Source organism: Lepus europaeus, chromosome 9, assembly GCF_033115175.1.
Source record: "Lepus europaeus isolate LE1 chromosome 9, mLepTim1.pri, whole genome shotgun sequence".
NCBI lineage: Eukaryota > Metazoa > Chordata > Mammalia > Lagomorpha > Leporidae > Lepus > Lepus europaeus.
In genome coordinates this window covers 21,655,154-21,681,281 of record NC_084835.1, presented here as the reverse complement: position 1 = coordinate 21,681,281, position 26,128 = coordinate 21,655,154, and the positions used below count along the sequence as shown (strand labels likewise).

The 26,128-nt window shown below is 56.2% G+C and overlaps 1 protein-coding gene across 1 annotated transcript; it reads left to right on the top strand.

Moving 5' to 3' along the window:
• Positions 1 to 13,706: 13,706 nt before the first annotated feature.
• LOC133766225 (serine protease 44-like) lies at positions 13,707 to 24,603 on the top strand. The gene is made up of 11 exons (XM_062199945.1): positions 13,707 to 13,846; positions 14,195 to 14,457; positions 15,094 to 15,240; positions 19,995 to 20,141; positions 20,321 to 20,474; positions 20,688 to 20,852; positions 21,164 to 21,426; positions 22,139 to 22,155; positions 22,198 to 22,335; positions 24,179 to 24,325; positions 24,511 to 24,603. The coding sequence occupies exons 1-11, from the start codon at positions 13,707 to 13,709 to the stop codon at positions 24,601 to 24,603; spliced, it is 1,674 nt and encodes a 557-aa protein (XP_062055929.1).
• The last annotated feature ends 1,525 nt before the right edge of the window (positions 24,604 to 26,128 follow it).

Genomic DNA, 26,128 nt, shown 5'->3' with positions numbered 1-26,128 from the left:
CAAGTCCTAGACCTGGCTCTGGTTTCAGGACTCTTACCTGAGACTGGATCAAACCAGTCAGCTTGGCTATGGCTCAGACGGAGTGAAGGACGCATTGCTAGGACTCTACAGAGGTGTGAGATCCAGGACTTCCATATCTGGTTCAATTGTCTGGAGCTGACAGAAGTACCCTGGCTCCCCCGTATGGGCCACCCTATCAGAGAGAGCCTCTGCCATGCGGGATGTCATGGGGCAACAAAGTTTGGCACCCCCTTCCTAGTGCCCCATTAATGATGTCCAGAGACAACTTAACGTTGTGCTTGAGCCAGCTATGGAGTGTGGAGACTTCAGATGTCAACTGAGTAAATGTTTGCAATGTCCCTTGGGTCCCTCTTTTGCCCTGTGGGGTTTTCTTGTATGCAACATACTCTGTAGAGAGCTACTTCACTATTTAGCAGAGGGTGATTATTCATGGTCTTCTTTCCCCTGGAAGAAACAGGGCTGAAGAGCTTCCTGCCCCAGCTGGGTTTGATGGGTGACCCGCGGCCTGTGTCTTGTTGCCATCAGCATCTCTAGAGCAGGCAGGGTTATAACACCACTTAGCAGCCTCTGCCTGCTTGCCCTGCTGCTCTGTAACAGATGGGGCTTGAGGGGGTCCCATGGCTATGGGTTGGGCTGTGATTCCAAAGCACTGTGTCCCCGTGGGGAGGAGGATGACTGGAAGGGGCATCTGTGTCTCAGTCCCCGACTAGTGTCTCTAGCTGGTGTCCCAGATAAGCCGGCTGGCTGCTGGTCATCTTAGGATTTGGCTCCTGAGCATGTGTCCGTCTCAGTTGGGCCAGCTATCAGAGGGCCTCAGCAAGCAGTCTGTGATAGTCCTACCTGGTGCCTGAGGGAGGCCGGGGTGGGGCCCAAGTGCTTCCCCGACCCCACCTGGTCACAGCCAATCCCAGTAAATTCTTGGTTGCATCCTTCTAGAAAAATGCCCACTGGCAGATGTAGAGCCTCAAGGCTTGCCACTTACCTCCAGTGTTATTGCAGACTTCTCTGCGGCTCATCTAGCTGACCTTTTTCCATGTTGGTCCTGTGCTGGCATTGCCTGTATGGTTTCTCCTTTCCTTTCTACTCCCCCTCATCAGTTAAGCCCCCAAACAAGCCTTCCCTCCTCCAAGGAGCCACTCCGGACTTCACTGAGCTGTGTAAGGTGACATGCTTTTTTTTGGGCTACTCAGACTGGAGGTCCTGCATTTGTTAAATTTTCTGTTTCCTCAGGTGGATGAAGACTTCCTTAAGGTCAAGGGACAGTGTGTAGTTGATCACTGTCTTCCACCCGGCAGCTCCCAGCCTGGACTCTGTAGGGGTTAAGAATTATTTGGTGAATGAGAGAATGCGTGAATGATGGAGCAGATAAAGAGTACATGACCCTTCTCCCCCTGCTCCTTCCTCTCACTGCGCTCTCAGCTCATGCTCTGTCTCACGTTGTCTCAGAGAAGAAGAAAGAACACAACAGGGCAGGAAGGTTCCAGCCCCCATGGTAGGAGAAGCCCCAGGCTCTGGAAAGTTAGGGTTGCAGATGGGGTGCCCTTTGGTCTGCAAATGTCAGAGCGTGTGTCTTGTTGGAGGGGACTCAGTTACAGAATCTTGGTGACCAAGAAACAGCTGTGGTCACCAAGAAAGACAGGCATGGATCCCAGAGACCTGAACACCAAGGGATGTTAGCAGTGTTAAAAACAGACTGTGGATTGCCTTTGACTGATCAGGCAGTGGTCTGGGGCAACAAATCGGAGGTGGATCCCACGTGGGAGGACAGAGATAGTCATTAGGAGGGCCTTGGGTAAGGGGTTAGAGGCTGGGTAGACAGCCTCTGGGAGACACAGGTGACTGACAGGGGAGAAAGGTCAAGTGGCAGAGAGTCAGTTCTAAGAACAACGCACTCTGGAGAAGGAAGCACAGAGTCACACACACAAGCCAGTGGGCCGCCCGTCTCTAGGGGTGAGTGACATACAGCAAGTGAGCATTTTGAGTGCCCAGATGGTGGGTGTTAGATCTGTTTCCTACCAAAAGAAACTGGGGGTTCTTGGAGAAGTGGCTCAGAGAAGTACAGGTGTGGAACAGGAGTGTGTGAAAGGGACCTGAAACATCCTGGCACAGCAGAGAGCAAGGGAGCTTCCCCAGGACCCCAGTGGAAGAGGCACCTGGAGTGGGGTGTGGTGTTCTAGCTCTGTAGAGATTCGCACCCACTCTCAGCTTCTAGAAACAGTCACAAGAAGTGCACTGCACCGCGAGCAACACTCTCCCTCCAGACTATGTTCTTTTCGGGGGCTGCCCGTGGCAACTGATTGGTGTATGGAGAAGTAAAGACCCAGCCTTAGTCCTTCAACCAGGGACAAGTTGGAAGGGCCTCTTGCGGAACTAACTGGGATCCTAGGTGCAACTCCCTTGTTCCTCAGCTCCTCCCAATGCCCGGAACTGTCCCACTTACTCCCTTACACGTGTAACACTGAGTAGCTGTCCTCAACCAGTCACCGCACACCATTATCTCTCAGAGTATGTCCAGGAAACCCAATCTAGGACCCTCTGCCTGGCAAGAGTTGGGAAAACTTGGCCTTCAGGAAACGCCTCAGGGATCTCTTGCTGTGCAGGAAATCGCCACAAGGTCAGTGGCTCAAGATTACACAGTGCATTGTAGTCCCTCATCATTGTTCAAAACTTCTTGTTTGCAAATTTAGCAACTGGCTGAACTTTCTATGTACTTATCACCAAAGTCAGTACTCACGGTGCTTTTGTGTCCATTTGGAACATACACAGAGCATTGGAAAGTTTTCATGGTCACATTGACTATATGGCTAATGAACTTCATCAGTGGCATGCATTGCCTGTTCCTTCAGCTCTCATATGATGAACAAGTATCTTTTAACGTCATCTCTTACTGTCATGTTTTTATTTTATTTTTTTGCATTTTGTGTTTTTTTTTTTTATTTGACAGAGTTAGAGAGAGAGAGACAGAGAGAAAGGTCTTCCTTCTGTTGGTTCACCCCAAAAATGGCCGCTATGGCCGGCACACTGTGCTGATCCAAAGCCAGGAGCCAGGTGTTTCCTCCTGGTCTCCCATGTGGGTGCAGGGCCCAAGCACTTGGGCCATCCTCCACTGCACTCCCAGGCCACAGCAGAGAGCTGGACTGGAAGAGGAGCAACCGGGACTAGAACCTGGTGCCCATATGGGATGCCAGTGCCGCAAGGCAGAGGATTAACCAAGTGAGCCATGGCGCCGGCTCCCTATTTTGTGGTTCTTATCACTTGATATTTGGTGTTTGAAAGGGCCCAAGTGCACTGCTGACTGCTCACTGTTCCTATGTGCAAGAATGCTGTGAAACGCCTCAGGCATAAAAGAGGTGTGTTAAGTGTGTTTTGCTCAGGAATGAGTTATAGTTATCTCAGGCGTAAGTTTAATGGTCCACAGAGTATGTTAAGTGATTTTTTTTTTAATTAGTCATTTAACTTGAAAAGCAGAGAGAGAAACGGTATAAGAAACAATGAAAGAGAGGACTCTCACCTTCTGTTTGATTCCTCAGTTGCTCGCAATGGTCTAGGCTGACACTGGGAGACTGCACCTGCACATAGGTGCCCTACATGGGTGGTAGGAGCCAGACCACTGAGTCATCATCTGTGTTGCCTCCCGTGGTAAACATTAACACCAAGCTGAAATCAGGAGTGAAGGCAGGATTTGAACACAGATACTCTGACATAAGATGCAAGTGTCTGACCAGCATCTTAAATGATACCCCAAATGCTGGCCTGTTAAAGAGGTTTCTGTAAGGGGAACATATGTAAACACAGGTTATTTGGTGCTGATTTGAGGAGACTATTTTGAGTAAGCAATTATTTCTGTATTTCCACTGGGAGCAAAGTTCCTGTAGTTGCTAACCCAGTGCCCCGGTGACTATGAATCATCGCTGCTGTGAGTTAGAAGGTTCAAGCGTGTTTCCTAGAATTTTGCTGATTAGTTGGGCAGTTGCGCTGTTCTAGTCTGAGCTCCCTGCCATGGCAGCATTCCTGTGATAGCTCCGCTGGGGCTAGGATGTTCCAAGTGGGCCTTGCTCACCAGGAAGTGGTGCTGTGGGAGCGTGGCGGGGGGCGGGAGGGTACCGGCTCGGTATCCTGCAGTGGGCATGACAGGTGGGCTCAGGACTCAGGTGTTTCAAGCATGTTAAAAGAGAAGCTGCAGGCTGGCGCTGCGGCTCAATAGGCTAAACCTCCACCTGCAGTGCCAGCACACGGGGTTCTAGTCCCGGTCGGGGTGCCGGATTCTGTCCCGGTTGCTCTTCTTGCAGTCCAGCTCTCTGCTGTGGCCCGGGAGTGCAGTGGAGGATGGCCCAAGTGCTTGGGCCCTGCACCTGCATGGGAGACCAGGAGAAGCATTTGGCTCCTGGCTTTGGATCAGCGCGGTGCGCTGGCCGCAGCAGCCATTGGAGGGTGAACCAACGGCAAAAAGGAAGACCTTTCTCTCTGTCTCTCTCTCTCACTGTCCACTCTGCCTATCAAAAATTAAAAAAAAAAAAAAAAAAGAGAGAGAGAAGCTGCAAAGCTTCTGACTGCTAAGTTCATGAGTTCTACACTTTCTTTCCACCACACTCTGTTGGACAGAGCGTGTCACAAAGCCCGCTCACAATCAGTGCCTGTGAAGAACTAAGTTCTGTTTCTTGGTGAGCATAGACAGGGTCCTGAGGCCAGATTTCCTAATCTACCACAGTGAGGGTGATACTGAAGAGCCGTGACACCATACAGTATGGCAGCATTCACAACCTCTGTGAGTTGCATTTGTTGAGCTGGGTTGTCGGCACAGGGATGGTCCCTGTGTGATGCTGACTTCAGCTGCATAGCTGCTCTGGGTGGTGTTGGGAGCACTTTTCCTTTACCAGCCGTGAGCCTGCAAACAGCCATGTGGAACCCATGAGTGAAATGGTGTGGTGTGAAGCTTCCTGGGGCGGGGAGGTGTCTGCACTGCAGCCCGTGCGGTTAATCACGTGTTCAAAGTCCCGTCCTTCACAGCATTACCTAGACGGGTTATGGTCTCCTAAGGGGCATCGGGAGCAGGACTCCTGGGAGAGCAGCATTCCCTTGACCCCTGACCCCACGTTCCCGCCAACAGGAGTGCAGGGGTGCGTGCTGCCGCCAGGGGGCGCAGAGGAAGCTCTGGCGGTGCCCGTGGAGGTGCCCATGGCGTCCCTAGAGGGTCCCCGCGGGGGCTTCTTCCTGGGCCTGCTGCTGTGGCTCCAGCTGGCTCAGCCCGTGCTCAGTGAGGCCCTGGGTGGGCGCGGAGAGGACGTGGCTGGGCCGGGCGGCGCACAGGGCCGGGGACGCGGAAGGCGGTGGGGGTGTGGCGGGCGCCAAAGGCCAGGAAGAGGAGGAGGAGGCCTAGGGGGCGCTGGGATCTCCTACCTTCCTCGCTGGGCTGTTCTTCTGCAGATGTGGGTTACCGAGCCAACAAGGATTCTGAGGTGACCCTGCTGAGCCCAGAGCCCCTGGTACCCCCAGGATACCCGAAATGCCCCGGAATCCCAAAAGGCATTGCAGCTCCGGGGTCTTCAGCCCCAGCTGGGCCTGCGGGACCCCAGGTCACGTCAGCACCCACAGGGGGACAAGACTTGTGGCGTTCTGGGGCCTTTCCGCCTGTGGAGCTGTTTCCTCGAGGTACTGCGTGGGGCCGGGTCTGTAGGGGCCGAGCCTGGCTGGGGAAGTTGTAGAGCCGGAGCCTTAATGTGGGGTTCGAGAGATGGGAGCTCCCTGAGGGTAACCTTCTGTGCTCTGGGCGGCCTGGGTGGAGATGGCGGGGAGGGGGCAGCAGGTTCACTTCTGGTGCCCTCTCTTTCCCGAGCCAATCAGCGTGCGGCAAAAGAATCATGAAGATAGTGGGTGGAACGCCGGCCCCGGAGAGGAGGTGGCCCTGGCAGGTGATCGTGCAGTCATTCAATGCACACGTGTGCGGAGGCTCCCTCATCTCCAGCAGGGTGGTCCTGACGGCAGCCCACTGCGTATCTACGTGAGTCTTCGGGGAAGGTAACATGGGTCCTGATTTGGTGACCTGGAGCCGGTCCTCCTCCCCGCCTCAGCCTCCTGTTCCTCACATGAAGTAGTGGGTGATGCCCCATAGTTATGCGGTTGGGGTGAGCCAGGATTAGGACAGATGCTGCTGTGCTGCTGCTCTGGGCCCACACATGGAGCCCCACAGCCCAGGGTGCTCTGAGGTCCTGGGCGGGGGTGTGGTTTGAGGTGGACATGGCTGATAGCTGTCATGGAGATGGGGCCAGGTGCAAAGACACTGGAATCGAGAAGAGGAGTAGGTAGCCCCTCCTGGAATTCTGTGAAGACTCTGTTCTTTCTCCACAGCCATCGGCAATATTCGGTGAAGTTGGGAACCACAAAGATATACTCTCCGGACCCAAATGCTGTGGTGGTGCCTGTGAAAGATGTCGTCATCCATCAGAAATACCGAGTTGACACTTTGACGCATGACATTGCACTTGCTGTGCTGGCCCACTCCGTGAATTTCTCTTCGTACATCCAGCCTGTGTGCTTAGCAGAGAAGCTGATGGACGTGAAAGCTGGGACGCCGTGCTGGGTCACTGGATGGGGCCGAACAATAGGAATAAGTAAGATTGATGGGCAGGATGTGGTGGGGCAGCCTGGTGGCCTGGGGCAGCCTCCAGCCCCAGGCAGGAGAAAGGGGCGATAGGTGAGTGGGTGGATAGGGTGGGGGAGCAGGTGCTGCAGGGGGTCTTCTGCAGCTGGTTGAGATTCCTGTTGCTGTGCAGGACCTCGGGTGTGGGCGCCGGGTATGGTGGGTTCTCTCCAGGGGAGATTCCAGCTCAGGGGTGAGGGGCTTGTGTGCCCTATGGAGCTGCCCCTCACTAGAAGTACCTGCCCCGATGGGATGGGCTGTGTGTCCCCAGGTGGGAGGTACAAGGCAGAGCCACCCTGCCTGTGAGTCTGCAGGGCCACCTCTCCTTAGAGAAAGGCTGGGTGTGGTCCTCTTCAGGCAGTACCTGTGTGAGAGTCGGGATCCTGTTCTAGAAGGTAAAGACGCTCTGCTGATGTCAGGGCTGTCAGATTAGCACTGATGCTCGGAGGCAGACGCTGGGTCTTCCTTTCTCGGGCTGGCACGACCTTGCCTCTCTCCCAAGTGTTCTTCCATCTGTGGTCATGGGGGTGCTCTTACCCCTCCTCATCGGCAGCACACTGGGCCTGAGTGTCCTTTTGTGTAAATGGAAACCACGCCCCCTGCCCTGCCTCATCTGTGTGCTTCAGTGTGACCACCATTGTCAGGCCCCAGACGGGTGCTGAGGGTCCTGTCCTGTCCCAGGGGCGCAGTCCACAACTTGTCAATGGTCTTTCCTAGGGGCATCACCAAAACCAGAAAATCTCCAAGAGCTGCAGGTGTCTATTGTGGACACTAATGATTGTAAAATGAAGATCAATGAAGCTGTGGGATGCTATGGAATGGGCGTGCGGAAAGGGATGATGTGTGCCTACCGACAACAGCGTCAAAGTGTGTGCTGGGTCAGTCCGTGTGTGCTTTGCTTGTCCCTCTCCCTAGGGCCATGGCCTAGTTGATGGCATCTCCCTCACGCACCCCTCGGTTAAGGACAATCATGGCAGAAACCGGCCCTGTCCCGGGAGTTGTCAGTTGTGTTCCTCCCATAGGGAGCAGCCTTGCTACCTGAGGGCCCTGTGGGTGGGTGGGCAGTGGGGCAGGCAATGCTGATGCGCCCTTTGTGCAGTGAGTTCCCCCAGCGTGGCTGTCACCATGCAGCATGAGTGTTAACCCCATTATCAGTTAACCCCGCCCAACCCTGCTGCCCAGACGTCAGAAAATGTACCCATGTGGAAGATGAGATCCAGGATGAGGTTCAGGGTCTTCCTGTAGTGTCTGTGGGACCCCCAGGCTCACACGCTGCCCTCGGCCCAGAGACTCTGCGAAGGCAGCACTTGAGCAGGCTCTTAGAGGAGGGGGATCTGGTTTCTCGGCTAGAGAACGGCCCAGCAGGGATGGGGGATGGTGTGGACAGTGGCTCAGAGTTCTGTGGGAGCATCTCTTATCTAGAAAACCGTATTTTTTTTTTGAAGATTTATTTTTTATTTAATGGAAAGGCAGAGGTACTGAGACATGAGGACAAACAGAGAGATCTTCTGTCTGCTGTTTCACTCCCCAAATGGCCACAGTGACCAGGGCCGGGCCAGCTGGAAGCAAGGAGTTAGGAGCTTCTTTCAGGTCACCCACGTGATTGCAGGGGTCCAAGCACCTTTGCCATCTTCCACTGCTTTCTCTGGTGCATTAAAGGGGAGCTGGATTGGAAGTGCAGCAGCCTGATTGAACCCGAGCCCATATGCGATGCTGGCATCACAGGAAGACTTAACCCCCTATGCCACAGTGTGTAGGGAAGCTTTTATTTTAACCATGGCGGTCAATGAGGTGGCCAACGAGGCCCGAGGACGTGGGTTGCGGTGGGAATACACGCAGCCTGCAGAGCCCAGTCCGGGTTTGCACTTTCGTTCTGGCAGGAAACACAGGTGGGGCCTGGTAGGCGCGTGCAGGGCGACCTTGCAGAGCAGCAGCTGCCTTAGAGGGGCGCCAGGGGCTGCCGTCCAGGAGCTCGTTGTCATCACGGCGCAGTGACGGGCAGTGCAGGCTGGGCTGTGCTCCAGGCTGGCAGTGGCAGCCTGCGGGGGAGAGGTGGGGTGCGGGAGAGGTGGAGGGAGGCCCTGGTTTTCTCCTGGAGGGGGTTGCCGGTGAGACCCAGGGCCAGCTTTGGGGAGGAATGGGCAGAGCTGTGCTGGAGGAGGGGCTGGGCAGGGCTCAGGGTCTTGAAGGCAGGGGGGCTGATGTGGGGAGGGTGCGGGGCTCCTGGCTTGATGGCAGGGAGAGAATGAGGTGGAGGTAAGGGTTAGGAGCTTCCTTGCATGGGGGACCCTCAAAATACTGAGCAGCCTTGGCGTCTGAGGATGCCTGGTGAGAGTAGGCACTGCCTGGGAGCCACAGTGGGGCTCTGGGTGCCCACACTGCGTGGTCACCCCATGAGCAGCAGGGTCGGGGGTTGCAGAACGTCTAGGGGAGGACTCCTGTGTAGGGGAAAGTAGGGCCCTCAGCACCATGTTCCATGTGTTTTGGGGATACCTATGGGTTTAGTGTCTCATGTCTGTGTCCCTGAGCACCAGGAAGGAGCAGCATTCCTCCCAGGAGCTACAGTTTCCCATCAGCTTCTATCTGCTGTTAACGAACCCTCACGTGGAGGGCCCCTGCGGTGTGTGGGGAGGCCCCATGTGTGCCATGTCCTTGTGCCTGTCAGTGCTGCCTGCCTGCCTGCCTGGATGGGGATCCTCCTCCCTCCCTAGAATTTGTGTCTTTTTTCTTTTTCCAGGGTGATTCCGGAGGCCCTCTGGTCTGTGAATTCAACGAGACGTGGATTCAGGTGGGGATTGTGAGCTGGGGTGTGGATTGCGGTGATGCTCCCCTTCCGACAATGTACACGAATGTTAGCGAGTTCAGGGACTGGATGCAGTTCATCTTAAGTCAGGCTCCGTGCGTGCATTCCGTGGGGGTCTGCATGGTGCTCCTGGGCCTGGTGCTGCTGCTGGCCATGCCGCTGACCCGGTGACCTCCTCTGCCCACTCCCTCCTGCTTCCCAGTCCCCACTTCCGTGTCCCCAGCCCCCAGCATCCTCCCCTTCCTTCTCGGTGTTCTTGCCTCGAGCTCAGGTTGGCAGCTGTGGGCTCTGTGCAGATCACACAACACAGTGTGCACGGAGACTGGGTCCCGCCAGCTGCCTCTGCTGGTGACCTGGTGACCCGGTCTCCTGCCAGGCCGGGCTGCCCTGGCTGCGCTCTGCCTGCTGGGCAGGAAGGGGTGAAGTGATGCTGCCGAGAAGACGGCTCCCCTGCCCGGTGGAGCCGCTGACTGCCTGCCGTCCTGGGGAGCGTCTGGCATGAGCAGAGGCATCACCAGGAGTGAGCCAAGCCCCAGACGTGGCTCCGGTTCTGGGCTCTCACCCGAGACTTTGTCAGGCGGTCAGCGTGGGCTGCTCGGAGGGAGTGAAGCAGGCAGTGCCAGATCCTGCAGATGCGTGGGGCCCTGAGCTCTGCCTCTGGCTGAGCTGTGTGGGGCTGGGAAGTTCCCCTGCCCCCAGTGGGGACCCAGTGTCACGGAGAGGCTCAGCCTCCCAGGCCGTCTCAGGGCACCCCTTCCTCAGTGCCCCAGTGCCACATCAGGGACACCCCACGTTTTATTGAGGCATCACATATTGTAGAGGCCGCGGATGTCAGCTGAATAAATGTTTGCAGAGTGTCCTGTGTGTTCCGAGGCTCGGCTCGTCTGGGCAGGTCAGGGCTCCGTAGAGAGTGAGCTCCTGTTTACCTCGGGAAGATGTGCTGGTCCTCGTTATGTTGGAAGATTTCTGTGAGGGACAATCTTCTTTCTCTGACATGTGGCTCTCAGCGCTGTGAGCACAGCTGTGTTGTGTTTTAGCTCTCAGTGGCTCTGAGCTATCCGGCTTGTCGCTGTGAGGAGCAGGACAGCAAGGGGACAGAGTTGGGACATGGCACACACAGGTGCCTCGTGCCTCTCCCTGCTGCTCTGTAGTAGATGTGCCTTGAGGGAGCACCATGGGCTATGGGCTGGACCTTGATCCCTAGGTGCTGGTACCTGCAGGGAGGAGGGTGGGAGGAAGAGTTCCCTGTGGCAGCGAGAAGGCTTTGTGCCTCTTACTCCCCAGCTAGCGTCCCGAGTCACATGTTGGCTGCCAGTATCCCAGCCTTTATCTCCCGAGATCACGTCTGTCTCGGTCATGCCAGAAAGCCCAGGTGTCAGAGGTCCTCAGGGGGCAGTCTGTGGCCGTCCTGCCTGCTGCCTGAGGGAGGCTGGGGCTGCAACCCTCTGCTTTCGCACCCCCCGGTCACAGCTCATTCCAGGTGGTTCTTCGTCTCATCAATCTAGAGAAATGCCCATTAGCAGACATGGAGCCCAAGGCTGGCCGCCCACCTCCGATGTTATTCGTCCTCTCTCTCTGATACCTCTAGCTGGCCCCTTTTCCATTTGGTACCTGTGCTGGCAGTGCCTCTATGGTCATCCTTTCCTTTTTGCTCCTGTGTCATCAGTTAAGCTGCAAAACAAGCCTACCCTCCTCCTGTGAGCCAGTGTGTACCTCACTGTGCGGTGTCAACTGACAGCAGTTTGTTTGGGTTCTTACTCTGTGTGCTTATCTCAGTGCTTACAGGTGAGCAAGGTTGCTCCTCAAGGAAAGTTACAATTCCCTAATAATTTTTATCTTTTTTTAAAACAAGATTTTATTTATTTCAGAGGTACAGTTACAGACAGAGAGAGGGAGAGATAGAGTGAAAGGTCTTCCATCTGCTGGTTCACTCTCCAAATGGCTGTGACGGCTGGAGCTGGTCCAGTCCAAAGCCAGGAGCCAGGAGCTTTATCCAGTCTCCCACATAGATGCAGGCGTCCAAGTACTTGGGCCCATCCTCCACTTCCCTTCCAGGCCATACCAGGGAGCTGGATTGGAAGAGGAGCAGCTGGGACACGAAGTGGTGCCCACATGAGATGCCAGTGCTGCAGGTGGTGGCTTAGCCGACTATGCTGCAACGCCAGCCCCATGAAGTTTCTTTGTATGGGAACACACATGAACAAAGGTTACTTGCTGAGCGTTGATGAGAATTAAAAAATATATATTCATTTATTTGTAAATAAAAGTTATAGAGGAAGGGAGGGAGGTGAACTAGAGAGAGCGAGTGAGAGAGCTCTTCCATCCGCTGGTTTACTCTCCAAATGAGCACAATGGCTAGGGCTGTACCAGGAAGAAGCCAGGAGCCAGGAGCTTCATGTGGGTCTCTTGCATGGATGGCAGAGGACCAAGTACTTGGGTCATCTTTTACTTCTTTCCCAGGCACATGAGAAGGGAGCTTGATGGGAAGTGGAACAACTGGTACTCAGACCTGCACCCAATGTGTATGTTGGTGCTGCAGCAGCAGCAGCTTAAGTCCCTAGGCCACGCCATGGCCCTGATGAGAATTTTGACCAGGGCCTCACAGGCACCTAACCCTATATTTCCACTGGGAGCAAAGTTCCTGTGGTTGCTAACCCAGTGCCCTGGTGACTATGAATCATCACTGCTGTGAGTTAGAAGGTTCAAGCGTGTTTCCTAGAATTTTGTTGATTAGTTGGACAGTTGCGCTGTTCGAGTCTGAGCTACCTGCATGGCAGCATTCCTGTGATAGCTCCGCTGGGGCTAGGATGTTCCAAGTGGGCCTTGCTCACCAAGGAGTGGTGCTGTGGGAGCCTGTGTGTGGGGGGGGGGGGCGGGTACCGGCTCGGTATCCTGCAGTGGGCATGACAGGTGGGCTCAGGACTCAGGTGTTTCAAGCATGTTAAAGGAGAAGCTGCAAAGCTTCTGACTGCTAAGTTCATGAGTTCTACACTTTCTTTCCACCACACTCTGTTGGACAGAGCGTGTCACAAAGCCCGCTCACAATCAGTGCCTGTGAAGAACTAAGTTCTGTTTCTTGGTGAGCATAGACAGGGTCCTGAGGCCAGATTTCCTAATCTACCACAGTGAGGGTGATACTGAAGAGCTGTGACACCATACAATATGGCAGCATTCACAACCTCTGTGAGTTGCATTTGTTGAGCTGGGTTGTCGGCACAGGGATGGTCCCTGTGTGATGCTGACTTCAGCTGCATAGCTGCTCTGGGTGGTGTTGGGAGCACTTTTCCTTTACCAGCCGTGAGCCTGCAAACAGCCATGTGGAACCCATGAGTGAAATGGTGTGGTGTGAGGCTTCCTGGGGCGGGGAGGTGTTTGCACTGCAGCCCGTGCGGTTAATCACGTGTTCAAAGTCCCGTCCTTCACAGCATTACCTAGACGGGTGATGGTCTCCTAAGGGGCATCGGGATCAGGACTCCTGGGAGAGCAGCGTTCCTTTGACCTTTGACCCCACGTTCCCGCCAGCACGAGTGCAGGGGCGTGCGCCGCCGCCAGGGGGCGCAAAGGAGGCTGTGGCGGTGCCCATGGCAAACCTAGAAGGTCTTCGTGGGGGCTTCTTGCTGGGCCTGCTGCTGTGGCTCCAGCTGGCTCAGCCCGTGCTCAGTGAGGCCCTGGGTGGGCGCGGAGAGGACGTGGCTGGGCCGGGCGGCGCACAGGGCCGGGGACGCGGAAGGTGGTGGGGATGGCGGTGGGGGTGTGGCGGGCACCGCAGGCCAGGAAGAGGAGGAGGAGGAGGAGGCCGAGGGGGCGCCGGGCTCTCCTGTCTTCCTCGCTGGGCTGTTCTTCTGCAGGTGTGGGTTACCGAGCCAAGGAGGCTTCTGGGGTGACCGTGCTGAGCCCAGAGCCCCCGGGGCCTCTGGCACCACGGAAATCCCTGAGGATCCCGGAAGTCACTGCAACTCCGGGGTCTCCAGCGCCAGCTAGGCCTGTGGGACCCCGGGTCATGTCAGCACCCACAGGACGACAAGACTTGTGGCGTTCTGGGGCCTCTCGGCCTGAGTGGCTGTTTCCTCGAGGTACTACATGGGGCCAGGTCCATAGGGGCTGAGCCTGTGGTGCGGGGTTTGAGAGAGATGGGAGCTCCCTGAGGGTAACCTGCTGTGCCCTGGGCTCCTGGGTGGAGATGGTCGGGGGTTCACTTCCGGTGCCCTCTCTTTCCCGAGCCAATCAGCGTGCGGCAATAGAACCATGAAGATAGTTGGTGGAGCGCCGGCCATGGAGGGAACTTGGCCTTGGCAGGTGAGCCTGCGGATAAATGATGCCCACGTATGCGGAGGCTCCCTCATCTCCAGCAGGGTGGTCCTGACTGCCGCACACTGCATAGCTACGTGAGTATTTGGGGAGGGTAACATAGGTCCTGATTTGTTGACCTGTGGCCAGACCTCTTCCCCACCCCAGCCTCCTGTTCCTCACATAGTGATGCCCCATGGTTGTTCAGTCGGGGAGAACCAGGATTAGCATTGCTGCCATGCCTCAGCTGCTGCTGCTGCTGCTGCTCTGGGCTCACACAGGGAGCCGGTTGTGCTTAGGGGTCTTGGGCAGGGCTTTTGTTTGAGGGGGAAGTGGCTGAAATGGCTGTCATGGGATGATGGGGCCTGACAGGGAAGCCCTGGAATTGTGAAGGGGAGTAGGTAGCCCCTCCGGATTTCTGTGAAGACTCTGTCCTTTCTCCACAGCCATCAGCGATATACAGTGAAGCTGGGAACCTCGAAATTGTACACCGAAGACCCAAAGGCTGTGGTCGTGCCTGTTCGTCACATTGTAGTCCACCAGGATTTCAATGGTCGCTATTTGATAAATGACATTGCACTTGCTGTGCTGGCCCACTCCGTGAATTTCTCTTCGTACATCCAGCCTGTGTGCTTAGCAGAGAAGCTGATGGACGTGAAAGCTGGGACGCCATGCTGGGTCACTGGATGGGGCCGAATAATAGGAATAAGTAAGATTGATGGGCAGGATGTGGTGGGGCAGCCTGGTGGCCTGGGGCAGCTTTGCAGCTCTGCATAGGGCAGGGCGGCCATAAGGGAGGTGGACATGAGAGGGTGGAGCTGATGCCCTCGGGGAGTCATCTGCATCGGCCTAAGATTCCCATTGTCACGCAGGACCTGTGGTGTGGGTGCTGAGGTTGATGGGCTATGTGCCTGCCGCATGGGGTGAGCTGTGTGTCCCCAGGTGGGAGGCCAAGGCAGAGCCACCCTGCCTGTGAGTCTGCAGGGCCTCCTCTCCTTAGAGAAAGGCTAGGTGTGGTCCTTTTCAGGCAGTACCTGTGTGAGAGTCGGGATCCTGTTCTAGAAGGTAAAGATGCTCTACTGATGTCAGGGCTGTCAGATGCTGGGTCTTCGTTTCTCGGGCTGGTGTGACCTTGCCTCTCTCCCGAGTGTTCTTCCGTCTGTGGTCATGAGGGTGCTCGTACCCCTTTCCCCTGATGTTGTAGTGGGCCTGAATTTCGTTCCGTGTGAACAGACATGACACTTACTGCCTTTGCTGCGTCTTTGGCCTCAGTGTGACCATCACCATCAAGACCCAGAGAGGTGCTCCAGTGCAGCGGATTTACTGGTCAACTGTCTTTCCTCAGGGTCATCACCAAAACCCGATGACCTTCAAGAGTCACCGCAAGACATTGTTGACCATGACGACTGCAAGGAGAAAATTGAGGAAGCTGTGGGATGCTACGGATTTGGTGTGACGAAAGGGATGATCTGTGGCTTCCGGCTGGGCAAAAGTCCGTGCTGGGTCAGTCTCTGTATTTCCCTTGTTTCTTCTTCCCTAGGGCCGTGCCCAGAGTTGGTTTCGCTTCCCTGATTCAGCCCTTAAATCAGGAGATTCACGGCAGAAACTCACCGTGTCCCTGGGAGGTGTCACTTCTGGTCTTCCCATAAGGAGCAGCCTTTGCATGGTGGGTGGGTGGGAAGTGCGGTGGGCAATGCTGGTAGGCACGTTGTGTGCAATAACTTTCTCTGATGTGGCCTTCACTGGTTTGTGTCCCTGAGCACCAGGAAGGAGAAGCACTCCTCCCAGAGTGTTGCAGTTCTCCATAGCTTTAATCTCCTGTTACTGAATCCTGCACGTGGAGGGCCCCTGTGACATATGGGGAGGCCCCATGTGCGCTGTGTCCCTGTGCCCGTCAGTGCGGCCAGCCTGCCCGGATGGGGATCCTCCTCCCTCCCTGGAATTTGTGACTTTTTCCTTCCTCTAGGGTGATTCTGGGGGTGCTCTTGCCTGTGAATTCAACGAGATGTGGATTCAGGTGGGGATTGTGAGCTGGATAGTAGACTGCGGCGACACTCCCCTGCCTGCAATGTACACCAGGGTTACTGAGTACAGGGACTGGATGGACACCATCTTAAGTCAGGCTCCGTGCGTGCATTCCGTGGGGGTGTGCCTAGTGCTCCTGGGCCTGGTGCTGCTGCTGCCGTGCCGCTGACCCGGTGACCTCCTCTGCCCACTCCCTCCTGCTTCCCAGTCCCCACTTCCGTGTCCCCAGCCCCCAGCATCCTCCCCTTCCTTCTCGGTGTCCTTGCCTCAAGCTCAGGTTGGCAGCCATGGGCTCTGTGGAGATCACACAACACAGTGTGCACGGAGACCGGGTCCCGCCGGCTGCCTCAGCTGGTGACCTGGTGACCTGGTCTTCTGCCAGGCCGGGCTGCCCTGGCTGCGCTCTGCCTGCTGGGCAGGAAGGGGTGAAGTGATGCTGCCGAGAAGACGGCTCCCCTGCCCGGTGGAGCCGCTGACTGCCTGCCGTCCTGGGGAGCGTCTGGCATGAGCAGAGGCATCACCAGGAGTGAGCCAAGCCCCAGACGTGGCTCCGGTTCTGGGCTCTCACCCGAGACTTTGTCAGGCGGTCAGCGTGGGCTGCTCGGAGGGAGTGAAGCGGGCAGTGCCAGATCCTGCAGATGCGTGGGGCCCTGAGCTCTGCCTCTGGCTCAGCTGTGTGGGACTGGGGAGGTTCCCCTGCCCCCAGTGGGGACCCAGTGTCACGGAGAGGCTCAGCCTCCCAGGCTGTCTCGGGCACCCCTTCCTCAGTGCCCCAGTGGCCACCCAGGACACTCCCACCCCAAATGTATTGAGTGAGGCATTATGGAGTGTGGAGGCTGCGGATGTCAGCTGAATAAATGTTGCAGAGTGTCCCGTGTGTTCTGAGGCTCGGCTGTCTGGGCAGGTTGGTGCATCCATCTGCTTTGTGGAGAGCCGGCTCCCATTTACCTCGGGAAGATGTACTCGGTCATTCTGGTGTTGGAAGACACACGTGTGGAGCTGTCTGGGGGTCCCCAGGCTGGATCCTGTTATAGCCGTCAGCATCTCTAGAGCTGGCTGGTTGTACCTGGTTTAGCAGCCTCTGTGGCGAGGAGCAGGGCAGGAAAGGGAACGGAGTGTGGGACATGGCACACTCAGGTGCCTCGTGCCTGGCCGTGCTGCTCTGTAACAGATGTGCCTTGAGGAAGCACCATGGGCTAAGGACTGGGCCTTGATCCCAAAGATTAACCATAAGGAGGAGGGGAGTCGGAGGGGACCACTGTGTGTGTGCTTTTCATTCCCGACTAGTGTTCTGAGTCACCCATTTGGCTTTGCCGTGCATCTGTGTCGATCATCGGCAGACACCCCAGCTGTCAGAGGTGCTCAGTGGGTAGTCAGTGATAGTCCTACGTGCTGCCTGAGGGAAGCAGGGGCTCGGACCCTGTGCTTTTTGTGTGGCACCTGGTCACAGCTAGTCTCAGTCCCGGGTCACACCTTTCTAGAGAAGTGGCCACTGGGGCTTTGTGGATCCCCACGGCTGACCATCTGTCTCCAGTGTTACTTGCCGCTCTCTCTCTGATACGTCTCACTGGCCCTGTTCCATGTCAGTCCTGCTGGCGTTGGGTTTCTTTTCACTTTCTCCTCATCAGGAAAGCCGTCACAGGAGCCTCCCCTGCCTGTGGCAGCCACTGTGGACTTCACTGTGCAGTGTCATTCACAGGCATTTGCACAGGTCCTCCCTCTATGTGTTCATTTCACAGTTTCCACAGTGGGCAAGTTTGTTCTCAGGGCCAAGTTCCAGTTCCCTCATCGTTCATTATCTTTTGTCGTGCAGCACGAAGCTTAGCAGAGGAAGAGTCTGGAGCTGTGAGAGAACTTCAGAAAATTCCTTGCAAACGCATACATTAAATATTGTACGGGAATTTCAAAATATTTACACCAAATACAGTCTTAAGTCATTTCTCAAAAATTTTGAAGCCATCACAGATGGCTGAATGAGGGAGTGAGGGAGTGAATCCATGATGCATAAGTGGCTTCTCCCACGTCCTCTGTCCCCCTGCTGCTTCCTCTGCCTGCCCTCTGACCATGCTGCGTCCCCATTCCCTTCCAGGCTGCCTCAGAGAAGAGGAGAGAGCGCAACAGGGTGGGAAGGCTCCAGCCCCTGTGCGGGGGAAGTCCCAGAACTGGGAAGTTTAGGGTTACAGATAGGGTGCCCTTCGGTCTGCAAATATTAGGGTGCAAGTTTTGCTGGAGGGGACTCAGAACCAGTTCCAGCATCTTGGTCACTAAGGAACTGCCCTGGTTCCTGGAAAAGACAGACACAGACACAGAGAGAGCTGAACATCAATGGCCAGGCCAATCTGAGATGTCTGTATCTTAATAAATTAGACTGGTTTGCCTTTGAGTGATCTGGCAGTGGCCTGGGGCCACAAGTTAGAGGTGGATCCCAGGAAAGGGGGCAGAGGTAGTCATCAGCAGGACCCTTAGTAAGTGGCTTGGGGGCTGAGTAGAGGCAGCCTCTGGGAGAGACAGGTGACATGGGGTAGAGGGGTCAGGTGGCAGACTAAGTTTCGCTAAGAATGATCACTCTGGGGCAGGCATTGGGGCGTGATAGGTAAAGCTGCTGCCATCTTATGTGGGCACTGGTTCGTGTCCCAGCTGCTCCACTTCTAATCCTTCTCCCTGATAATGTGGCTGGAAAAGCAGCGGAGGATGGCCCAAATGTTTGGTCCCTTGCGCCTTTGTGGGAGACCTGGAAGAAGCTCCTGGCTCTTGGCTTCATGGTGGCCTAACTCTGGATACTGGGGAGTGAACCAGCAGATAGAAGATATCTGTTTTTCTCTATATATCTCTGTAACTCTGTTTTTCAAAAAAATAAGGTCTTAAAAAACAAAACAAACAAAAAACATGGGGCCAGCACTGTGGCATAGTAGCTTAAGGCTCTGCCTGCGGTGCTGGCGTCCCTTGTGGGTGCTGGTTAGAGTTCCAGCTGTTCAACTTCCAGTCCTCTTCTCTGCTATGGCCTGGGAAAGCAGCAGAAGATGGGCCCAAGTTCTTGGGCCCCTGCACCCATGTAGGAAACCTGGAAGAAGCTCCTGGCTCCTGGCTTTGGGTCAGCCCAGCTCCGGTCACTACAGTCATTTGGGGAGTGAACCAGTGGCTAGAAGACCTCTCTCTCTCTCTTGTCTCTTCCTCAGTCTGCAGCTCTACCTCTCAAATAAATAAATAAATCTTTAAAAGAAAACAAAATCTACAACAGTGAAGCACACAAGCCACTGAGCCTATAGGGACAAGTGATGTACAACACTGAACATTTCTGCTGCTCAGATTATGATTATGGGATCCCAGAGTCTTCAAGGGATGAAGCTCAAGGAGACAGAGGAGTGTGTTTGAGGAGCCAACATAATGGTGCAACTGGTTAAACTCCTAGCTGTGATGCCAGCATCCCATGTGAGCTCTGACTCAAGTCCTGGCCACTTCTGATCCATTTCCTTGCTAATGTGCTTGGACAAGCAGAGCAGATGGCCTAAGTGCTGGGACTCGTGTACCCATGTGGGAAATCCAGATGGAGTTCCAGCTTCGTGACTTCAGCTTGGCTTAGCCCCCGCCATTGTGGCCCTCGAGGGAGTAAAACCAGTGGATGGAAGACCTCTGTTTCCCTCTAACTGTGCCTTTGAAATAAGAATTAAGACTTTAAAAAAAGAGTGTGGTGGAGAGTGCCTTGAAGCTGTGTGATGACGGCAGTCATGCAGGGGTACAGTGTGGTGTCGGGGAAGCAGCTTGGAGTGGTCAACCCTTGAAGGCACACGAGGAAGGAGCCACAGAACTGAGACTGATGGCGGCACGAGAGGGTGGAGGACGGCTGTGTTTAGGGAGACCCCGGGGCCCTGCAAAGGGCCAGCAAGGGACATTTGTTGAGCTGGGTTGTTGGTATGGGGATGGTCCCTGTGTGATGCTGACTTCAGCTGCATAGCTGTTCTGGGTGGTGTTGGGAGCACTTTTCCTTTACCAGACCTGAGCCTGCAAACAGCCATGTGGAACCCATGAGTGAAATGGTGTGGTGTGAAGCTTCCTGGGGCGGGGAGGTGTTTGCACTGCAGCCCGGTAGGTTAATCACGTGTTCAAAGTCCCGTCCTTCACAGCATTACCTAGACGGGTTATGGTCTCCTAAGAGGGATCAGGATCAGGACTCCTGGGAGAGCAGCATTCCTTTGACCCCTGACCCCGCGTTCCCGCCAACAGGAGTGCAGGGGCGCGCGCCGCCGCCAGAGGGCGCAAAGAAGGCTGTGGCAGTGTCCATGGCGTCCCTAGAGGGTCCCCGCGGGGGCCTGTCCCTGGGCCTGCTGCTGTGGCTCCAGCTGGCTCAGCCCGTGCTCAGTGAGGCTCTAGGTGGGCGGGGAGAGGACGTGGCTGGGCCGGGTGGCGCACAGGGCCGGGGACGCGGAAGGTGGTGGGGATGGCGGTGGGGGTGTGGCGGGCACCGCAGGCCAGGAAGAGGAGGAGGAGAAGGAGGAGGCCGAGGGGGCGCCGGGCTCTCCTGTCTTCCTCGCTGGGCTGTTCTTCTGCAGGTGTGGGTTACCGAGCCAAGGAGGAATCTGGGGTGACCATGCTGAGCCCAGAGCCCCCGGGACCCCTGGCACCACGGAAATCCCTGAGGATCCCGGAAGTCACTGCAGCTCCGGGGTCTCCAGTGCCGGCTGGGCCTGTGGGACCCCTGGTCAGGTCAGCACTCACAGGGCGACAAGACTTGGAGCAGGCTGGGACATCTCCACCTGTGGAGCTGTTTCCTCGAGGTACTGCGTGGGGCCAGGTCTGTGGTGCGGGGTTCGAGAGATGGGAGCTCCCTGAGGGTAACCTGCTGTGCCCTGGGCAGCCTGGGCGGAGATGGTGGGGTGGGGGCGGCGGTTTCACGTCCAGTGCCCTCTCTTTACCGAGCCAATCAGCGTGCGGCAATAGAACCATGAAGATAGTGGGCGGAGCGCCGGCCCCGGAGAGGAGGTGGCCCTGGCAGGTGAGCCTGCAAGTCCACGATCACCACATATGCGGAGGCTCCCTCATCACCAGCCGATTCATCCTAACTGCAGCCCACTGCATATCTTCGTGAGTGTCTGGGCCTAGAAATGTGGACCTCTGACCTGTGTTGACCTGATGCCAACCAATGTCCCATATGTTCAGTTGGGGGTAGCCAGCACTGGCATTACTTCCAAGGTCCCAGCTGCTACTGCTGCTCTGTCCACCCCTTGAGCCCCGCTGGCCAGAGTGCTCAGGAGTCCTGGGTGGGGTGTGGTTTAGCTGGGGTGGCCAGTGGTCATCACAGAAAGATGGAAGCAGCCTGGGGAGCCCTGGGATGTGCAGAGGGGAGTATGTAGCCCCTCCCAGACATCTGTGAAGACCACATCCCTGCCCCACAGCGATCAGAAATACTCCGTGAGGATGGGAGACAAAATGTTGGTTTCTTCGTCCCCAAATACTGTGGTGGTTCCTGTTCGAGACGTCGTCATCCATCAGAATTTCAGTTTTAAGACCCTGACCCATGATATTGCGCTTGCTCTACTGGCCTACTCCGTGAATTTCTCTTCGTACATCCAGCCTGTGTGCCTCCCTGAAAAATCTGTGGAAGTGAAAACTGGGACCCCGTGCTGGGTCACAGGATGGGGCCAACTGTCAGAGAGAGGTAAGAATGCCCAGCAGTGGGCTGCGGTGGGGCAGCCTGGTGGCCTGGGTCAGCCCTCCAGCCTCAGGCAGGGGAAAGGAGCGATAGGTGAGTGGGTGGGTGGGGTAGGGCAGCAGATGCTGCAGGGGGTCTTCTGCAGCTGGTTGAGATTCCTGTTGCTGTGCAGGACCTCGGGTGTGGGCTCCGGGTATGGTGGGTTCTCTCCAGGGGGGATTCCAGCTCAGGGGTGAGGGGCTGTGTGCCCTATGGAGCTGCCCCTCACTAGAAATACCTGCCCCGATGGGATGGGCTGTGTGTCCCCAGGTGGGAGGCCAAGGCAGAGCCACCCTGCCTGTGAGTCTGCAGGGCCACCTCTCCTTAGAGAAAGGCTGGGTGTGGTCCTCTTCAGGCAGTACCTGTGTGGGAGTCGGGATCCTGTTCTAGAAGGTAAAGATGTTCTGCTGATGTCAGGGCTGTCAGATTAGCACTGATGCTCGGAGGCAGACGCTGGGTCTTCCTTTCTCAGGCTGGCACGACCTTGCCTCTCTCCCAAGTGTTCTTCCATCTGTGGTCATGGGGGTGCTCTTACCCCTCCTCATCGGCAGCACACTGGGCCTGAGTGTCCTTCTGTGTAGATGGAAACCACGCCCCCTGCCCTGCCTCATCTGTGTGCTTCAGTGTGACCACCATTGTCAGGCCCCAGACGAGTGCTGAGGGTCCTGTCCTGTCCCAGGGCGCAGTCCACAACTTGTCAGTGGTCTTTCCTTAGGGCCATCTAAAATTGCAGCTGAGCTTCAGGAGTTAGAGCAAGACATTGTTCTCTATGAAGAGTGTAATGCGGAGTTTCAGAAGGTTTTTGGAAGTTCTAGAGACTACGTGGGAGAAGGGGTAATCTGTAGCTACCGACCACAACGCCACAGTCCGTGCCAGGTCAGTCTGGTATGGTCTGCTTATCCCTCCATCCTCATGGGCGTGGCCTGAGTTAGTTCCTACCAAACCGGCCCTGTCCCGGGAGTTGTCAGTTGTATTCCTCCCATAGGGAGCAGCCTTTGCTGCTGAGGGCCCTGTGGATGGGTGGGCAGTGGGGCAGGCAATGCTGATGCGCACTTGTGTGCAGTGGGTTCCCCCAGTGTGGCTGTCACCATGCAGCATGAGCATTAACCCCATTATCAGTTAACCCCGCCCAACCCTGCAGCCCAGACGTCAGAAACCGTCGTACTCATGTGGAAGGTGAGGTCCAGGACGAGGTTCAGGGTCTTCCTGTAGTGTCTGTGGGACCCCCAGGCTCACACGCTGCCCTCGGCCCAGCGACTCTGCGAAGGCAGCACTTGAGCAGGCTCTTAGAGGAGGGGGATCTGGTTTCTCAGCTAGAGAACGGCCCAGCAGGGACGGGGGATGGTGTGGACAGTGGCTCAGAGTCCTTTGGGAGCATCTCTTGGTAGGGAATTTGGAAACCTTTTTTTTTTTTTTTGAAGATTTATTTTTTGTTTAATGGAAAGGCAGAAGTACGGAGAAATGAGGAGAAACATAGATAAATCTTACATCTGCTGGTTCAGTGTCCAGGTCTGAGCCAACTAGAAGCAAGGAGCTAAGAGCTAAAAGCTTTCAGGTCACCCATGTGACCTGAAAGGGGTCCAAGCACCTTTGCCATCTTCCACTGCTTCCCCGCTGCGTTAGCAGGGAGCTGGAATGGAAGTGGAGCAGCTGGGTCAAACCGGTGCCCATAAGAGATGCTGGCATCACAGGCAGAGACTTAACCTACTATGCAAAGATGTGTAGGAAACCTTTTACTTTTACTCATGGCGGTCAACGAGGTGGCCAACGAGGCCCGAGGACGTGGGTTGCGGTGGGAGTATGCGCAGCCTGCAGAGCCCAGTCCGGGTTTGCACTTTCGTTCTGGCAGGAAACACAGGTGGGGCCGGGTAGGCGCGTGCAGGGCGACCTTGCAGAGCAGCAGCTGCCTTAGAGGGGCGCCAGGGGCTGCCGTCCAGGAGCTCGTTGTCATCACGGCGCAGTGACGGGCAGTGCAGGCTGGGCTGTGCTCCAGGCTGGCAGTGGCGGCTGCGGGGGAGAGGTGGGGTGTGGGAGAGGTGGAGGGAGGCCCTGGTTTTCTCCTGGAGGGGGTTGCCGGTGAGACCGAGGGCCAGCTTTTGGGGGGTGGGGACAGGCAGAGTTGTGCTGGAGGAGGGGGCTGGGCAGGGCTCAGGGTCTTGAAGGCAGGGGGGCTGATGTGGGGAGGGTGCGGGGCTCCTAGCTTTGTGGCAGGGAGAGAATGAGGTGGAGGTAAGGGTTAGGAGCTTCCTTGCAGGGGGGACCCTCAAAATACTGAGCAGCCTTGGCGTCTGAGGATGCCTGGTGAGAGTAGGCGCTGCCTGGGATCTGCAGTGGAGCTCTGTGGTCACCCACACTGCGTGGTCACCCCATGAGTGTCAGGGTCAGGGGTTGCAGAAGGTCTGGGAAAGAGCCCCCTGGCAGGGGAAGAGTGGGGGCCCTCAGCACCACGTTCTGTGTGTTTTGGTCATAACTGCCTGCCTGAGGGTTTGGTGTCTCAAGTCTTTGTCCCCGAGCAGCGGGAAGGAGCAGCATTCCTCCCAGGATGTTCAATTTCCCCATCAGCTTTGATCTCCAGTTACTGAATCCTACACGTGGAGGGCCCCTGTGGTGTGTGGGGAAGCCCTGATGTGCTGTATCCCTATGCCCGTCAGTGCTGCCTGCCTGCCCAGATGGGGATCCTCCTCCCTCCCTGGAATCTGTGTCTTTGTTTTTTTTCCAGGGTGATTCCGGAGGCCCTCTGGTCTGTGAATTCAACGAGACGTGGATTCAGGTGGGGATTGTGAGCTGGGGTGCTGACTGTGGTGCCACTCCCATTCCTGCTGTTTACACACAGGTTAGTGAGTACAGGGACTGGGTGGACACCATCGTAAGTCAGGCTCCATGTGTGCATTCCGTGGGGGTGTGCCTAGTGCTCCTGGGCCTGGTGCTGCTGCTGCCGTGCCGCTGACCCGGTGACCTCCTCTGCCCACTCCCTCCTGCTTCCCAGTCCCCACTTCCGTGTCCTCCAGCCCCCAGCAACCTCCCCTTCCTTCTTGGTGTTCTTGCCTCAAGCTCAGGTCAGCAGCCGTGGGCTCTGTGGAGATCACACAGCACAGTGTGCACGAGACCAGGTCCCACCAGCTGCCTCTGCTGGTGACCTGGTGACCCGGTCTCCTGCCGGGCCGGGCTGCCCTGGCTGCGCTCTGCCTGCTGGGCAGGAAGGGGTGAAGTGATGTTGCCGAGAAGACGGCTCCCCTGCCTGGTGGAGCTGCGGACTGCCTGCTGTCCTGGGGAGCGTCTGGCATGAGCAGAGGCATCACCAGGAGTGAGCCAAGCCCCAGACGTGGCTCCGGTTCTGGGCTCTCACCCGAGACTTTGTCAGGCGGTCAGCGTGGGCTGCTCGGAGGGAGTGAAGCGGGCAGTGCCAGATCCCTGCAGATGCATGGGGCCCTGAGCTCTGCCTCTGGCTGAGCTGTGTGGGGCTGGGGAAGTTCCCCTGCCCCTAGTGGGACCCACTGTCACGGAGAGGCTCAGCCTCCCAGGCTGTCTCGGGCACCCCTTCCTCAGTGCCCCAGTGGCCACCCAGGACACTCCCACCCCAAATGTATTGAGCGAGGGCTTATGGAGTGTGGAGGCTTCAGATGTCTCGAATAAATGTTTGGAGAGCGTCTCCTGTTGCTTCTGAGCTCTGTTCCCCTGTGGGCCTCGGTTGCATGAACCATACTCTGAAGAGAGCTCTGCTGTGTACTGTGGGATACATTCCTGGTCTCCCATAGACCGTGGGAGATTAGAGATGAGGAGCTGCCTGCCCCCAGCCAAGTGACACGTGGCCCTAGGCGCTGGGTACGAGCTGCAGCCTGTGTCCTGTTTTACCTGTCAGTGTCTCTAAGCTGGCAGGCTTGTTGCTGTGTTTAGCAGCTTCTGCAGTGAGGAGCAGGACAGCAAAGGGGACAGACGTAGGCATTTCTATGAGTCCCTGCCTCTGGATGCCTTGGTCCTGTTCATTTCTGTTTCCATGCACCGTTTGTTCCTCAAGGTCAAGTTACAGTTCTCTAATAATTCAGAATTTCCCGACCTGCAACTGCAAGCTGCTACAGAGCAGGAATCTTGATCTGCGAGCGAACTTCAAAAAGAGCATGGCAAATGCATTTATTCAAAAATTCTGCGTGAATTTCAAAAAATGTGTTATACCCAAATCAATTTTAAAGCCATTTTTCTGAAAATGTTTGAAGTCATCTCAGATTTGCTGAAAGAGTGAGTGAGTTCATGAATCCCTGATGCACATGTTCCCTACTCTCTACTCCTACTCTCAAAGCTGTCCCAGCTCAGGCTCTGTCCCCATTCCCTCCCAGGTTGCCTCAGAGGACTGAAAAGAGCGTTACAGGGTGGGAAGGTTCCAACCCCAGAGGTAGGAGAAGTTCAGGACTGTATGGAGTGCCGTTCGGCCTGCAAATGTTAGAGTGTGAGTCTTGCTAGAGGGACACAGTTACAGCTTCCTAGTCACTGGGGAGCGAACTCTGCTCACCAGGAAGCACAGGCACAGACCCTAGAGACCTGGACACCCAGGGCCGGGTGAATGTTAGCAGTCTTAGCAACAGAGCAAGGAAGCTTTCCCAGACTCCTGGGGTCAGGACAGACTGGCTCAGGACCCCACCGGAAGAGGCACCGGTGTGGGGTGTGGAGTTCCAGC